Source organism: Podarcis pityusensis (genome assembly GCF_964106645.2).
Source record: "Podarcis pityusensis genome assembly, chromosome: 12".
NCBI classification, from domain to species: Eukaryota; Metazoa; Chordata; class Lepidosauria; order Squamata; family Lacertidae; genus Podarcis; species Podarcis pityusensis.
Genome location: NC_138037.1, coordinates 51,186,199 through 51,203,363, shown reverse-complemented (window position 1 = coordinate 51,203,363; position 17,165 = coordinate 51,186,199). Strand labels below are relative to the sequence as shown.

Genomic DNA, 17,165 nt, shown 5'->3' with positions numbered 1-17,165 from the left:
TAAAATGCATCCCTGGGTTATTTGTGGGGCATAGGAATTCATTCATCCCCCCCAAAAAATATAGTCTGGCCCCCCACAAGGTCTGAGGGACCTTGCCCCCTGCTGAAAAAGTTTGCTGACCCCTGCCTTAAGCCCTCATAGGCATATAGAGCCATGAATTGCCTTTCTGCCTGCCAATCAATTTTGGATGTGTTGTTCTTCCGGAGAGCCCATTATTTCTCTCCAGAGGTCTAGAGCAGTCTCCGCTACCTTCAAGCCCTATGAGCCTTTCTCAGCCTTAATGCCTGCAGGGTTCTGAAGAGCTCAGCTTCTTTTATATTAAAGCAGAACAATGTAGGATTGAAACAAACAAAACTTAAGTGAAGCTTTTAACCTACAGCACAGCAAAGGATGGCTTTTCTAAACAGAGAAAGCAGCCCAGAGCTCTTTGCTGTCACATAATTAATATTTTGAGTAGTCTCACTCCCTGCAAAGGCCATGGACCTAGAGTAGCACAAAGACATATTCCAACTTCTGGAAAATTATCTCCAGTCAAACCAAAGCTCCTAATGAGGGCACAATAATCCCTGCAAATTCATGGGAAGAGCACTATAAAGTGCTGTTTAGGGAACATCGTCCTTCTGCGCCGCTTAACATCCCCTTAGATAATGATACACCATGGCCCCCAACATCTGAAACTGAAATCACTTCGCTAATTCTACAAATGAAATCTGGCAAAGCCCCAGGAAGTGATTTCATTGTCGCTGAACTTCTGAAAGCGCAAATAAACTGGTGGGCCCCGGTCCTTGCAAATCTATTTTCATATATAGATAAGACAACTGAAATCCCTAAAGATTGGGGACTAGCTATAATTGTTCCCATATTTAAAAAGGGCAACCCCTCTGATCCATCTAATTATAGACCAATTAGTCTCCTGAATGTGATCTGTAAACTTTATACAAAACATCTATGCCTAAAATTATGGGAATGGTTAGATCATAATAACTTGCTAGAAATTGAACAAGCAGGGTTTACATCCGGACGTTCCACCATTGATCACTGCTTAGTGTTAGATTACTTTGTCTATAAGTATGCGAAATATTGGAAAAAGTCATTATATGCGGCCTTTGTGGACCTAAAGGCAGCATTTGATTCTGTATCCAGGAGCAGGCTCTGGGCCAAATTGGCCAATATGGGTATTAACAGAAGGTTATTACTTCTGATGATTAAGCTTCATGAGAACAATACCCTCCAGATAAGACTTGCACAGGACGGCAGACTCTCTAGAGAAATCCTAGTCCAAAGAGGAGTTAGACAAGGATGCCTATTAGCCCCATTCCTATTTAACATCTATGTTAACTCCCTGGTCACATGCTGCCGTGAAATTGAAACCCACCCCCCTGTGTTCTCTAATGGCAGAAAAGTACCAATTTTAATGTATGCGGATGACGCTGTTCTTCTCTCTCAAACCAAAGTGGGTCTGAAACGTGCCTTAGGAAAGTTTAGTGACCAATGTAACACTGAACTGTTAACAATTAACTTTGCCAAAACCAAAATTGTACATTTTAACCGCTCCTTCAGGAAGGATAATTGGAGCGTAAAGGGAAATGCCATTGAACAGACTAAGACCTTCCAATACTTAGGCATTACTTTCTCTTATAATGCCAAATTCTCAACACACTTGACCACATCAGCTATATCAGCAGAAAGAAGTGCAAATGCTATCCTTAGATTATTCAGAAGGAAAGGAGCTGGCTTCCTCCCGATGGCCCTAACAGTCTTTCAGGCAAAATCTTTAGCCCAACTTCTATATGGCTCTCAAATTAGCCCCTCTGCCAACCTTAAGACCCTTGAAACAGTACAATCTAAATTCTTAAGATCATTATTTGCTACCCCTAAGTGTACACCTAATGCAGTCTTAAGGCAAGAGGCAGGACTGCCCAGAGTGGAATTAAAAGTCTGGGAACAAGCAATATCCCTCTGGCTGAAAATCCATTACAATCCTAAGGGTCTATTACCTTGCTTCCTGGCCGCAGTTCCCTATCCTCCTTGGCTTATGCAAATAACTAGCAAGATCAAACAAATTGGCCTAAACCCTGAAAATCTTTTTATTGGAACTCTGAACAAGGCAAAAGCTACTATCACTCGGAGACTCTATGATATCGAATTACAACAAGAAGGCGCCCTACTCCCGGAGACGTATAGATGTCTAAAAGCTTGGCCTAATTTTGCAGCTGCCCCTTACTTAACTAACATCACTAACGAAGCTTATAGATGGGCTTTCTCTAGAGCCTGCTTTGAGACAATGCCCTCAGCAGTGCTGTACGGCAAATTCACGCGGGTTCCAATGCATGCGCGTCTCTGCCCTTGTATGTCTAATAAGGTAGAATCTGTCACACACATTCTTCTATCTTGCGAATTCTATAGTGAAGAACGAGTTCAACTTATTTTACCGCTTCTATCAAAATTTATACCCCTTCAATCTTATTTGGAATCCTCCCCTGAAATTCTTCGAAAATACCTCCTGGAAGATTCCTCAAGCTCAATATCATATGAGGTGGCTAAATTTTGCACTTTAGTAATTAAGAAGCGTAAATCTCTTCTGTTGAATGGCACACTGCGAAGTTCCCTTGTGTAACCTTTTTTCTTTTCTGAAGTTGTTGCTGATTTCTTGTTGTCTGATCTTGTGGTGTTTAGTGTCACTGGCTTTGGCCGCAATAAACTTGAAAGCTTTGCAAAGGATGGCTTTTCTAAACAGAGAAAGCAGCCCAGAGCTCTTTGCTGTCACATAATTAATATTTTGAGTAGTCTCACTCCCTGCAAAGGCCATGGACCTAGAGTAGCACAAAGACATAGGAAAACATAGAGCCGTAAGGTCAGAAGCAAAGGACAGGAGGGCACCCCCCATTCCAAATATAGAGCCATAGGAGCCAACTCCTAGGGCCTGTGGGGGCTTCACCCCCCAATAAAATATTTGGGGGGTCGGGCTCTTTCAAAGATGATGGGCACTGCCATTCAAATGATGTGTGTGCACAGCATCATGTGATTGATTATGCAGGGTGGGGCTTACCTGCCCCCCCCAATATTTTATTCAAGTTGGCACCCCTGTATAGAGCTATACCCAATGCTGCATGAAAATGCTGCTCATGCGACTGGGCCTCCTCCTCCTCTCCTTTCCCCACGTACCCTCAAAATCTGCTCCAGGGCTGCAGAGAGCCAGTGTGGTGTAGTGGTTAAGAGCGGTAGATTTGTAATCTGGGGAACCGGGTTCGCGTCTCCGCTCCTCCACATGCAGCTGCTGGGTGACCTTGGGCCAGTCACACTTCTCTGAAGTCTCTCAGCCCCACTCACCTCACAGAGTGTTTGTTGTGGGGGCGGAAGGGAAAGGAGAATGTTAGCCGCTTTGAGACTCCTTTGGGTAGTGATAAAGAGGGATATCAAATCCAAATCCAAATCCAAGTGGAAATCTGCTGTGTGAATGGAACCCACTGACTTCACTGTCCCAAGCATCTGTGAGATGCTGTTGGAGAGGAGGAGAAACTCCCGAAAGCCGGGGATGGGAAATGGACTGTCCTGAAAAATGCAACGACTGGCTGGCCAGAATCCTGGAAGGAAGGATCCCTCATGGATAGAATTTGTTGCAGGTCCCATTTGTCCTTACTACAAGCTATCTAGGTTTTACTTTATACTGCAGGAAGCCCATTTTCGTCTGCCTTTTGTTTTTCCTGCAGATGTTTTATGTCTACTCAATCTGCTTTTAAAGAATACCTAGAACCAGTGAACTGTTAAGAGTTGGAAGGGACCACAAAGGTCATCAGGTCCAGCTCCTGCAATGCAGGAAACTTTTTGCCCAACGTGAGGCTCCAATCCACAACCCTGAGAGCAAAAGTCTCATGCTGTACACCAACTGAGCTATCAAGGCTGGTATCTGAAGGAACATTCTGGGGATGTCCCTGTTTAGCAGGGACATTCCAATCACACACAAATCCCTAATCATCGGGCGGATTCACTGAGGTATTCCTTGTATGGTGACCCAGATAGGCATTCACCATAAGGATAGTCTTTTGCAGCTGGTTGGTGGGAAATGGGGATTCTTTGATTTGGGCATGCAATTGAATACACAGAATTAGAAGTTCTTGTTTTTGTTGTGTGTATCCTTTTTTCTTAAGTCTATCCTTTTCCATCTCTGCTCTCCTGGCTTTCTTTCTGGCTTTTAGCCCTAATTGACCCAATCACATCCCACGTTTAGAGGACTGTTGAACAACATTGGCTCAATTGTAGACTTTACTTGCTGCTATTTATCAGTGTTTATAAATGGATTTAAAATAACAATGGGCTGGTGACTTGCTGGATGATTTATTTTTGTAGTTAACCATGGAGGATGTGCTGACAGTACATTCCACTTAGGAAAATGATTATTTGTCCAGCATTTTATACTTTGCTGAAATACGGCAAATGGAGTAGGTGTTAAAATGTGCTAACGGCTTTGTGCCAACAACCTAACATTTTAGTACTGAGACACCATGAAGATGTAAAGGGGATCTTCATTTAAATTAACATACCACGGTTGAAACAGAAATGTTTGGTTTTGGGAAGGTTTCCTAGTCTTTTTGTTAGCTGTACAAAATATTTTAATTTAGCACATGAGATTTCCAAACATCAGTGGAGGCAGGTTGGGGCTCCTTGGAAGAGCAACCACTTTTTCTGGAATCACAGTTAGGGGGAGAGCATTTGAAGAAAACTACCACCTCTCCTCTCACTGATTTCCCTCTTAAAAATCACTCCACCTGTTCACAACTTTGCCGCTGTATGTGTTGTGGTCTGGCTGGATGCACTGGAGTGGTGGGAGGCCTGAGCTGCAGGGGAAGAAGGCTCAGAACCAGGGGAGTGGTCAGAGGGAGAAGAGGAAGCAGACAAGGAGGAGGAAGGGTCAGAAGCTGAAGAGGCAACAGGGTTTAGTGAGCAGGAAGAGGCTGTGGCAGAGAGCAGTCCAGAATCAGAGGCAGAAGCAGAGGCTGGTGGCTCCAAAAAAGGGGGTCTTTTGGCCCTTCCTAGAGTGAGATGATGGAGGGCCACACCGCTGCTGCTATCATATAACAGACCCTCCAAATGTTCCTATTTTCCAGGGATAGTCCTGGATTTACAGATGTCATCCCGGTTTCTGATTTGATCCCGGAATGTTGTATTATGTTTTTATATATGTTGGAAGCCGGGGCAACCCAGTCAGATGAGCAGGGTAATAATAATAATAATAATAATAATAATAATAATAATAATAATGAATAGGACATCCCTATTTTCATTGGACGTGGGTGGCGCTGTGGTCTAAACCACTGAGTCTAGGGCTTGCCAATCAGAAGGCCGTCGGTTCAAATCCCTGCGATGGGGTGAGCTCCTGTTGCTCAGTCCCAGCTACTGCCAACATAGCAATTTGAAAGCACGTTGAAGTGCAAGTAGATAAATAGGTACCACTCTGGCGGGAAGATAAACAGCGTTTCTGTGCGCTGCTCTGGTTTTGCCAGAAGCGGCTTAGTCATGCTGGCCACATGACCTGGAAAAAACTGTCTGCGGACAAACGTCGGCTTCCTTGGCCAGTAAAGTGAGATGAGCGCTGCAACCCCAAAGTCGTTTGCGACTGGACTTAACTGTCAGGGGTCCTTTACCTTTACCTTCATTGGAGAAATGTTGGAGGGTGAGGGTATGATATAAGCGTGAAGAAAAGTCATAGAGTGGGTCTAGGGAAAGTAAGCTGTGAGGGGGAGACAGGGAGATCAGCCACAATCATCATGAAGAGAAGACAGCAGTGATTCAGGTGGCTCATTCTCTGACACTGGCCCTGGTTAGATTGTGGAGATTATCAAGTGATAGGGTATGCCAAACCCTATGCTTAAGAAAAAGCTAATGTATTTTGTTTATCATCGCACCCTGTAAATTGAAAACGAGCAGAACCTAAAAGAGAGATGTATACATGTTTGATCACATGAGAATCCATTATCATTGCTATGCTAATTGATGATGTAGACAGTATGTTACAAAGTGGACATTAGCTGATGTCACTAGATAAGGACAAAGTATTTTGGCAGAGGAGCAGCCTATTGGGGTGACATAGTGACAGCAGCAAAACATGTCCCCATCTTAATGGTGTGTTGCAAAGTTCATTGTAAAAGGAGGTCCTTTGTGGCTGCTTAAGCAAAATGAGCAGCTCAGTCGAAACATGTTCGGTTGCATGTACCAAAGGCCCACACTATGACAAAACCCAGTGAGAGGAAAAACAGGTTCAGCAGCATTTAGAGCTGGAAGATGTATTCTGTGTTCTTCTGGGAAGGAGGCGGCAGTGTGCACTCTAAGAGAACTCTCCTATCTAATGAAGAGGACAAAGTGCATGTTCTCTTTCCAGTGACTGTGGGTTCTTTATTAAACAGCATATTAAATTAGATGCAAACATCTAGCCTCTGAAATTAATTTTTCCTGTGATCCAGTGTCACACGAAAGCTCGTCTATCCAAAACTAATCAGTTTGTTAGTGCTATATCTGTTGTAACTGCACACATGCAGGGCAAAGGGAAGAGAATAAAACCCTCTGTGAGGCACAAATTTGCAATGTTACCAAGGTCCACTGTGTGCATCCTGGTGCTCTATATGCATTTGCCTTGGGGACACACGAGGGCTGGGGACACACCAGTGTGTTAATGTGCATGTGTGTCACACAGATCCATTTTTCCTGTGTACGTTGATGTGCACCTTCATCCACACACGAGCATTCAGGTGAACTCTGTTTTTCTCTTTCACATCAGTGGGTGGTGCTTGGCGGGGATGTATTAGCACGTAACATGCATGTTGGATTTTTTCTCTCCTTACTGCGTTATCTGCAGTTGTAGGCCCAGCCCACCCATGAGGCAAGGCGAGGTGGCTGCCTCAGGCACCTGCTTAACATTAAATAGCTGAGCACTAACACAAGCCTCTTTGATGAACCAAAGGAACACGAGAACAGTGATATGCATCAGTTTATAACAGTATGGTTAATTCAGGAATTTTTTTCTTACAAAAAAATCTTTATTTTATTGCTTAGTATCAAAAGAAATGAGACGTTGATTAAAGGCCATTGTGAACTGAAAGTAATATTCATCTTTATCCTATGAAGCAGGATTGAAGGAGGAACTTGAAATTAACAGAAGCCACTGAAACAGGACAGAATCACAGTATGTTGCATTCAAGTAAACAGTAGCATGTATGGATGGATGTATAATTTGACCTAGTCTTTGCGGATCAGAAGACACTAACTATAGCACTGAGTTTGATTTTTCGGCAGGCATTGCAGGACCCCACTTTGCTCAGATCAGTAAATGTCAAATAAAGCCATGACATAAAAGAGGCTGTGTCGATAATGCGTCTGCTGTTCTTCCCCTTTGTTATAAGGGACTTTTGTTTCCTAACACTAAGGCTGCAATCCCATAGCCACTTACCTGGGAATAAACCTCATTGAACTCAGTGAGACTTAACTTCTGAGCAGACATGCATAGGATTACATTTTAAGTTGCCTGGTTTTCCTATGCAAAAAAAAAAAAAAAAAAGGAATCGCAAATATATATATATATATATAGTATATATATTAAAAGATATGAAGCTGAATCCCCCTTCTCTTTTGGGGGAGGGCTTTACTATTTACATGTTCAAGAGCTAGAAAATGGATGGAATGGTTGTCATCAGTGTCCAATTCTACTCCATACAGTAACAGGCAAACTTCTTCAAGCTACTCAAATATATACATGGACCTATAAGCCCACATATGGCTCCTGTTGTATGGATGAGCCATGCACACATTCAGCATTTCCATGTCGGCAAATGTAACTGCAGAATCGGGATGCAGAGTTGAGTATATGCTAGACACAGGAGCCCTTTGCTAAGTACAAAAAAGTGGCCATGAACGTCCCAGCTGCACCATCTCTGGTAGCAAATACGCACTGGGTTTCAGCCACAGATTGGAGTGCAAGGCAAGAGGTGAAGGTTGAACAGATGTACTTAGAGGTACTGGAATACAGCTACGTGCTTCTTAAGAGCTGCCAGCTAAGCAGTTTTCAAAAGTGTACAACTGTGGAGTTGTTGTTTTTCTTCAGCAGGGGTGGTTAACCTGTGGCTAACTGCCAGAAGTTCTTGGATTCCAACTCCCATCAGCCCCAGCCAGCAGAGTTGGTGGTCAGAGATCATGGGAGTTGCAGTCCAGCAGTATCTCCTGGGCCTCAGGTTAGCCAACCCTGTTCTTCAGCCAAAGAGCTGAAGTGTTTTAAGGGTGGCACATGAATTTCTGTGGAGCTGTCACACACGATACCATGGTCAATTGGCTAAGGGGAAATCGCCATTGTCTGCAACCCTTTCATCCTTTACAAGTGTAACTCTCACCACCTTCTTTTCCTTCCCTTATGTTTATATTGCCTTTGAGATTGTGTGCACGTTTTAAACATACTGGTAAAACTTGTTCAAAGGGGAATTTCTAGATAGTTGATTTATAAAAAGAAGAACGAGAGGGGCTTGGAACTCTTAAAACAGTAAATGTTGGGCAACAATAGATTCCTTGTTACTTAAGTCTCTGAATTCTTGTGTACCTTGTAATTTCTGCACAGCCTCAAGGATGATTCCTTGATGCAGACAGAACGTCTGACTAGATTGCTCGTTGAACCACAATTTGAAACCGTGGGTGAAATTCTGGTTTTATAGCTGCAGTTTCCATTTGTGGCCAGATTCCAAAACTAGGCGTGCTTAAGTCTTGTAAGTCAATAAGCTGAAATATGCCTAACTTGTTTCTGGCATGTGCTTCAAGGTGAATTGCTAACACCTTTGGTCTTTTGAATTTGGTTGCTTTTGTTCACAAATGTGTTAGCTCAGTATGTTTTTATTCCACTCATTGTTTTTTGTCAGCTAGAATCTGTTTCCCCCTGTTGTGAAATGAAATTGGTTAACCATATAAACAGGAACATGCTATATACACATATATATTTAAAAATATGCTCAAACAATATCAGAAAAATAGAAAAATTCTGCAACCCAGTTTCTTGTTTCTGAGACCTGCTTCCTTCCTATAGAAGGAAAAGGAAAGACTATTTTGGAGTAGGCCTGCTTTGGGGAAACAGTGCTTGTTCATCAGATGTTTAAACATTTACATCCAACATGTGCTAAAATCTTTGCTTGTATACAAGAAACCCAAAGGACGTACAAGATCGCCACAGCAACATATATCAAAAATCACAGAGAAGTCCAGACCACAAACTGTTTCCTAAACCAACAGCTCCACAATTCATCCAAACTGCCTTGTTACTGAAACGGAAAAAAGTCAGAACCAAACATTATGCCGATTCGCTAAAACCATGGACAACATTTTAGGACCAGACTCACACTATATACTTCAAGCTGTAGTAATACAAGGAAAAGGTCTGAACCCTTACTCATTCAATCACACTTCAAATGAGAAAGAAGTCCCAGTTTTCTTAAGACACGTGAACAGGGTGCAAATCTAAGTTTAGTTCTCTGTTCCCATCAGTGTAATAGTTAGCAGCCTTGCTCAAAAAAATTATCCAGTTTAACTTTTCACTTATTTTAAAAAGTAAACAAGCTATTCCTTTCCTAAGCCTCGTACCACTCTTGTCTGGCTCCATTCCTGATTGTTGTTGACCAACCATCTCTTGTTGCTTAAATGTCTGATATCAACTGATCATTGTGGTTGTCATATGATTTCCTTGGTCATCTGCAAGACAGCTTCATTGGGGGTTACACAGTGCAAGATGAGGCAGGCAGGTCTTGCCAGCAAAGCATCATAACTGAAGTGGTTGAACAGGGAAAACTCAGATGTTTTCTAGGGCATCTACAGGGACAAAGCCCTTTTTCTTTCCACTGCATACTTTGATAAAGCCGTCGTGTTCCTTTTCTGAAGTAATACAGATCTGTAGACAAAGAATGGAGAGAAACGTTTAAACACCCCACACTCAATAACCACTTCTATTCAGGAACCTAAATAGGTATAGGTGATGCTTTGTAAGGTCTGAGCTGAGACAGACCACCAAATTTCAAAGCCCATGACAATGGGATGGCAACCACACAAGAAACAATGGGGCCTGCATAATACCACTTTAGTTATCAGCTGACCATCAGGCAAAATTTGTAATGTGTGCTTTCCAATTCAGCCTCATGAACATAATGCAATATTTTCTCCTTCCTCCCACCCATTCTAACACTGGTGTGTGCCTTAAGTAGAGATTAGACAAAAGCAAGTTTCACGAGGCTCCTTGCGGTATGTGTGTGTGGGTGTGGGTGTGTGGACACCTGAATCCAAAACAGGCCTAATGAGATGGCCTGAAATCTCTTGCAGTCTTCAAAGGCCTCCTTGTCTGATTTCCTGGGTATGTTGAAACCTCTGGCTTTTGCTTGACTGGAATGTTGCCTGCTGTGCAGTGGTAAGCCACACCAGTTGCTCTGCTCAGTTTTGTCTTTGGCCTCATCTACCACTGGCCTGTGGCCCTTGGAAATGTGGGCCTCAGTCTAAAAGAGACCCCCCATCTTTCCTAGCCAATCAAGTCTTCTCTGCACCACCTCCCTAGATCTTCCCATGCCTTGGGCTCAGCGGTTCCTTTCTTCCCACATCTGTCATGCATTTAACTCCCAGCACAACATCAGGGAGATCTAGTGCAGAACTGGTCCCTATCTGTGGCTGCAGTGTTCGGGCAGCTCAGAACATCGCTCACTTGTTTTGAAGGAGTTCTTTGTGCCATTTCTCCCCAAGACCCTCCTAAAGTCGGCGGGCAAGTCATGCTCTTTCCCACCCCCCTCAGGCTCCAGCTTTGTTACAAGGGTTTATATTATCTACTTGAAAGCAGAAGGGTACAAAGCTATATAAACACAAAGTGCTTTGCTGTCTGGGCAAAGCGACCCAGCATGCATTAGGAGGGCACTAAAAATATCTCTGCCTGTCTGAATGATGTTTTGTATTGCTGCTGTTGATATAACATTGTGCATAAAAACTTCCTCATTTCCTGCAATGGGCATTTTATGGTTTGTATGTGCACGTCTTGCCATACATATATAACCCTCATTAATGTGCTGGCGAGTTTGTGTAAGAAGGAGCAAGGATACATTCCTGTTTGTGACGTTCAGGACCATTTTAAAACATCAAGGAACTCCACCTCAGGCTTAGCAAATGAGTGTTCCTAGCAGTCAGTTTGGTTCAGTGGTTTCGTTGTCTAATGTCTGTATCAAAGAAAGAGAAAGCAGCTCTATACTGTAAATTCATATGTGCGCAACGTGGTCAGATGGGTTTGTCACATAAATATGTGAGCCGGCTGAGATCCACCACGTGGAGGCTCCTGGAAACTGCAGCTGGCACAGGCAGTGATCCGCCCGTGCACAGGGTCTTACCGTGCAAGCTGGTCAGCACTATGGAGTACGTTTGGCGCATGAAATGAATGCGCCAAATTCTGATAGGGTTGCCATCATAGCTGTCAACTTACAGATTTGAAAATAAGGGACCAGCAGCCTCGAAAATAAGGGATCAGCAGCCAAAATAAGGGATTTTCCAAGCACAGGTATGTTCAACTTCTGAGCCCCTCCGAGCCAAAGGCAGAAAGCCCAGCCAGCAGCCAAACGAAGCCTCAAGGAAAACCACTGTCACCTCTCCGCTGGGAAGCGCTGAGCAAAGGCGAGTCCCCAGGCAACACAGCTGATTTGATTGGCATAAGGCATGCAAGCTCCACCCCCCCAGTCGTTCTTAGACTCCTTACTGGGTGAGCAACGCAGCCAAGAAACACAGTTGGAGCCTCCCTCCTCCCTAGCCGGCAGGCAGGGAGGGAGAGGAGCTGCTTCCTTTGAAACCCGGGAAATTGAAGGGACATCATCAATAAGGGACACGGCGCGATAAGGGACGGTTGACAGCTATGTTGCCATACGTCCAGAATCTCCCAGGCATAGCTGGGATTTGGCAGTTGGAAACAGTTCCTGGGAGGAAATTGCCAAAATGTCTAGGATAATCCAGACGTATGGCAACCCATGCTGGAGGTGTAGATTTTGGTGAATTTCCTTTAAAACAGCTCAAAAACTTCAAAAAAAAAAAAAATTGGCCAAAAAAAGAGAGAAAAACAACAACTTTGTCAGAAGAAGCTCAACAATTTTTGTGTCCGGATTTTCACTTTTTGAAACATGGCAACCCTAAATTCTGAGCACATCACACAAGTTCATCTTCAGGGGCAGAGTGCCTGCTTTGTACACAGAACATCCCAGGTCCAGTGTCCAGTGTGGCTGGAAAAGTCTTCTGTCTGAAAGCCTGGAGGGTTACGACCAGTCAGTGCAGATGCTGAGCTAAATGGACCAAAGGCCTGATTTGGTGCACAGCAGTATTCTGCATTGTTTTTGTTCATCGGCCATCCCTGAACTTTGGTATCCCAAAACTGATTGCGCAAAAGGGCTAGAAGATTGACCAGTGGTCTGACCTGATGTCCTGTGTGCTCCTTCTTCCCACGGTAGTGGCAGAGTACTTGTCATTTCACTCAGTGCCTCCCCAAAATCCATTACTAGCATCAACCAATAGCATTATTTTGACTTAACTGGCTTTTTTTGTATGAATATTAAAAAAAGGAAGGAAAATTACTTTCACTTGCTGTGACTGAGAGGCAGTGGAGGTGCTAGCAAGATGGACTGGCTTTTTAATCATTGCTTTTAATTAATGGAGACTGTGAACGACTCTTGTCCTATTATGGACTAGTTTTCTATTAATCTGCTTAACTGCCTGGCATAAGCTGGACTGCCATGGGCTAGTAGGAAGCAACAGTAATAAAAAAACCCCAGGTCCATATAATTTGCCATGGTAGTATCTTTCAGTTCAATTACGACTCAATGTAAGCCCACTTCCTTGGAACGAACAGCTGATTTGCACATGCAAGTAAATAATTGACTATCACAGATCACACAACTGTCTCTAGTGGAAAGTATTGTGTCCAGTAACAGTGCTCCCCTTGTGGTGCTTAATCGGGGACATCCATTTTGCAATTTATCATGGGTGCTGTAAACATCAAGGGGGGAACATGACTGTGTGAACTTTCATATATACTTTCATATATTTCATATATACTTGAAGGTATGTATGCTAGGCATCATGATCTCAAATCTCCAAACATAATACATTCTCTTGGAAGTACGTACCATGGGATTTGATGGAGCATGAGAAAAGTAGAGATGTGATCGCAATGTTTTAATGCACAGGAAGGAATTCCACGTTTACTCACTTGGTTCTCTTTCAGGGTTATCTGCCCCTGCTCCTTGCATCCAATAAACGTTCTGATACACCTGAAGACATGTTCATCTTGTTGTACTCTTTGAACGAAATTTGCTGGGAAAAAGCCAACTCGGTCTTCTATTTTCCCCTGTGAAGAAGGTGAAATGACAGAAGAAGAGTTATGGGCCGCTGTAATGCTCTTGAAGATGGTTTGGAAGCTGCTGCTACTGGTACAGAAGGCAGTGGCCTGATCTTAAAGACTTACACCGGTTGCTGGTGTGCTTCTAAGCTAAATTCAGTTTATTTATGCTGTTGCAGAAAGCACTAAATGACATGCAGCCCAGATATCTGAAGGAGTTACTACTCCTATATAGATATGGAGAGAGCCTTGTTGGCAGTTCTGCCATCCTATGAAGTTCATGGGGTGATAGGGTATGAGAGGGTCTTTCTGTGGTGGCCCCCAGACTATGAAATGACCTCTGTTCTGAGGTCTGGCCACACTGTATACCTTACGACATCTGGTCCATTTTGCATGGGCCTTTGGGGGTGAAGGATGAGCTCAGAATGTCCCTTCCATTTAATATTTACAAAGTACATTGTACTGAGTGGTACATAACTGCCCTGGGACTGCATGGCTGCAGCATTGCATTTTGTTTTGTATATATTACATTTTTAGCCTTCAAGATCTAAACCATTGAGCCTCTTGGGCTTGCCGATCTAAAGGTTGGTGGTTCGAATCCCCATGACGGGGTGAGCTCCTGTTGCTCAGTCCCAGCTCCTGCCAACCTAGCAGTTCGAAAGCACGCCAAAAAGTGCAAGTAGATAAATAGGTACTGCTCTGGCGGGAAGGTAAACGGCATTTCCATGTACTGCTATGGTTTCCGTGCTCTGTTGCGCCAGAAGCAGCTTAGTCATGCTGGCCACATGACTGGAAAAAACTGTCTGTGGACAAACGCCGGCTCCCTCGGCCAGTAAAGCGAGATGAGCAATGCAACCCCAGAGTCATCTGCTACTGGACTTAACTGTCAGGGGTCCTTTACCTTTACAGGCATTCAAAGTGGTGTACGTAGTTCTCCTTCCTCCCATTTTATCCTCAAAACTACCCTGTGAGGCAGCTACAGCTGAGAGACAGTGACCAGTCCAAGGCCGCCCAGTCAGCTATGTGGCTTAGTGGGGAGTTGAACCTGAATTTCTTCAGAGACTCTAACTGGTGCACCACACTGTCTCTCACGTTATGATAATGCTCCCACCAAATAGGTGGATGGGTTGATTGCATCCTTCTGTTCCAGCTACTGCTCTGAATCAGCACCCCAGATTGAGAAAGAAGGGAAGAGCCCTTAAATTGTTGCAGTAATTTGCCAAGAAGGCAGTGCTGATGTTTGGGAGGTGGGGGCGTGAGGTTGCAGTTGAAGGTGCCTCTGGGGTTACTGCTGGGCAAGCCTACTTTCCTTTCACCCTCCCATCAACCAATGTCCCTTCCTTGCTGCTGCTGTGCCTTGCAAAGGCTTCCTTAGAATGCCAATAACAGGGCCAGATTTTGGTAATATGACGCCCTGAGCAAGAACAAAATCCCCCCCCCCCCAATATTTCTAATTTTCACAATAATTCCTTTGGGTACAGTTGCTTTTTGTCAATATTCTCAGTAGATACCCATATAAATATAGGCATTATTATTTATTTATTTATTTATTATGTCCCCCTCTCGACTCAGTGCTCTGTGTGGGGGAACCGTCCACACTGCCAGTAAAGTACTACTTTACATCAACTACTGAGCGGCTACCAAGGAACAAAAGTGTTCCCTTAGACCAGAGTTAAGCACACAAAATGTTGCTCCAACGCACTGAAGCAAAGGAACGTGCTGTTGGTGCATCAGCACTAATGACCAATACACACATGCAATGTTCATTTTCTTTCTTTCCATATTACTTGGGTAATTGCGATCGTACCTTCCACCAGTCCTCATTTGAGTCCTCCAGAAGTGTGATCCTATCTCCTGGCCTACAGTCAGAAGACAGAAGCATTGGGAACACGTTGTTTAGATAAATGAATATGTATTACATTGGGCATTTTGTTTGAGTTCAGGTCAGCAAAATTTTATTTATTCATTCATTTAATTTGTATATTGCTTTTCATCCAAACATCCCAGGGTGCTTCACAACAGGAAAAATACAAAATAAGAACATAAAATACATAATACAGTGGTGCCCCGCAAGACGAATGCCTCGCAAGATGGAAAACCCGCTAGACGAAAGGGTTTTCCGTTTTTCAATGTGCTTTGCAGGACGAATTTCCCTATGGGCTTGCTTCGCAAGACGAAAATGTCTTGCGAGTCTTGAGATTTTTTTTCGCTTCCCCCCCCTTTTTCTAAGCCGCTAAGCCTTTAATAGCCTTTTAGCAGCTAAGCCACTAAGCCGCTAAGCCTTTAATAGCCGCTAAACCGCTAATAGCGCTAATCTGCTAAGCCGCTAATAGGGTTGCTTCGCAAGACGAAAAAACTGCTAGACGAAGACACTCGCGGAACGGATTAATTTCGTCTTGCGAGGCACCACTGTAAAACAAAAACAGACCAATAACCCAAACGACAACAACAACTAAATAAATTTCTTAAACCCCGCCCTTCTGACTGGGTTACTCCAGCCACTCTGGGCAGCTTCCAAGAAAATACAAAGGGGGAGAAATCCTGCATCAAACATTAAAAGCTTTCCTTTCATTTTAAAAGGCACAGTATGTCAATATTTTCTGTGTTAATTTACATTACTATTAGCTGGCTTTATTGAGTTTTAAATGGCGATAAATTGTCAGCTGCTTTGTAAAGCTTATGCAAGCAGCCCAAGGATAATTTGAATAAAAACAGAAAGTTATGCTTGTTCATGTATAATGTCACCCATGAATTCCACAATTTTTTCAGTCCCCCAAACTGACTTTAATGATGATTTGTCCGTTTTATCCACATTCTGGGATTCAAACCTATTGGTCTAAATGAACCAGCTGAAGTTCCCACTGTGAAGCCAATGGAATAAGCTGGTCATGATTAACTTAGGCCCTATAGCAGGGATGGGGAACCTCAGGCCTGGGACTAAATGTGGCCCTCCAGGTCTCTCTGCCTGGGGCTCAGAACTCTCCCCAGACCACATCTTCTCTTCCTACTTTTGGTCCTGCCCACCACTGGCCTGTGGGAGGTTACCCAGAACCCCTCAGGCTGAGAAAGGTCCTCCAGCTCTTGCCTACAGCTTTTGATGGGACTTAGTTAAGAAGCTAACTCTAGCAGGATGGAAATCATCCTTTGTCCTTTGATGCCCTCTCTAGATCCAGTGAACAATTATCTCCATTTTCTCTGTCGTTTCCACATCTAGGTGCATCCCTATTGCAAGGTTCCTAAGCACCTCGTGAGGAAGCTGTAGTAAAATCCAAGTCGCTCCAATATGCCTGTTGGTTTAGCCAAACTTAGAGCAGCAGTGACAAAGAAAAGATGATCCTGTGTCAATTCCAAAACGCCGTTCTTCATCCATGTCTAGTTTTTGGGTTAGCGCCTTGTTCTTGCAATAAAGTCATTGCCATCAAATGTCAGCTAAAGAAATGTTTGGAAAACTCTTATCACGTATGCCCCATGTAATCTGTTTATAGTCAGGGAGGAGCACAGCTGGGCACTTGGAAATTAAAAAATATACATGTTGAAATGTCATGGTGGGGACTGTTCATGCTAGGATCACAACAACAACAACTATCTGGGCCAGTGCTCCTCACTGGAAAGAAAGGTGAGTTCCTTCTCCTAAATGGTTGCCAAAATGGATACTACTGGTTGCTGGGTGGGTGGGAGGGGAGAATCCTTCATCAAGGGGAACTGCCTCAATATCAAGATTTTTGAAATGCTGAACATCATCTGCTCCACCTTCTTGATTCAGGAAAACACTCTGGCATATTTCCTGCTACTGCCACTC

General features: G+C 43.7%; 1 protein-coding gene and 1 long non-coding RNA gene across 2 annotated transcripts in view; one reads left to right on the top strand and one right to left on the bottom strand.

Moving 5' to 3' along the window:
- Positions 1-7,009: 7,009 nt before the first annotated feature.
- The window catches only part of STAC (SH3 and cysteine rich domain), an 80,147-nt gene continuing 69,991 nt past the window's right edge, over positions 7,010-17,165 (bottom strand). The window contains exons 9-11 of the mRNA XM_080975952.1: positions 15,174-15,225; positions 13,238-13,375; positions 7,010-9,910 (exon numbers count right to left, since the gene is read on the bottom strand). Coding sequence (XP_080832078.1) covers positions 9,812-9,910; positions 13,238-13,375; positions 15,174-15,225 — 289 coding nt within the window. The 3' untranslated portion in view covers positions 7,010-9,811. The remainder of the gene's footprint in view (positions 9,911-13,237; positions 13,376-15,173; positions 15,226-17,165) is intronic.
- On the top strand, positions 8,150-16,789 carry LOC308460086. The gene is made up of 2 exons (XR_013978467.1): positions 8,150-8,219; positions 16,581-16,789. It is a non-coding gene; the product is annotated as an uncharacterized lncRNA (long non-coding RNA).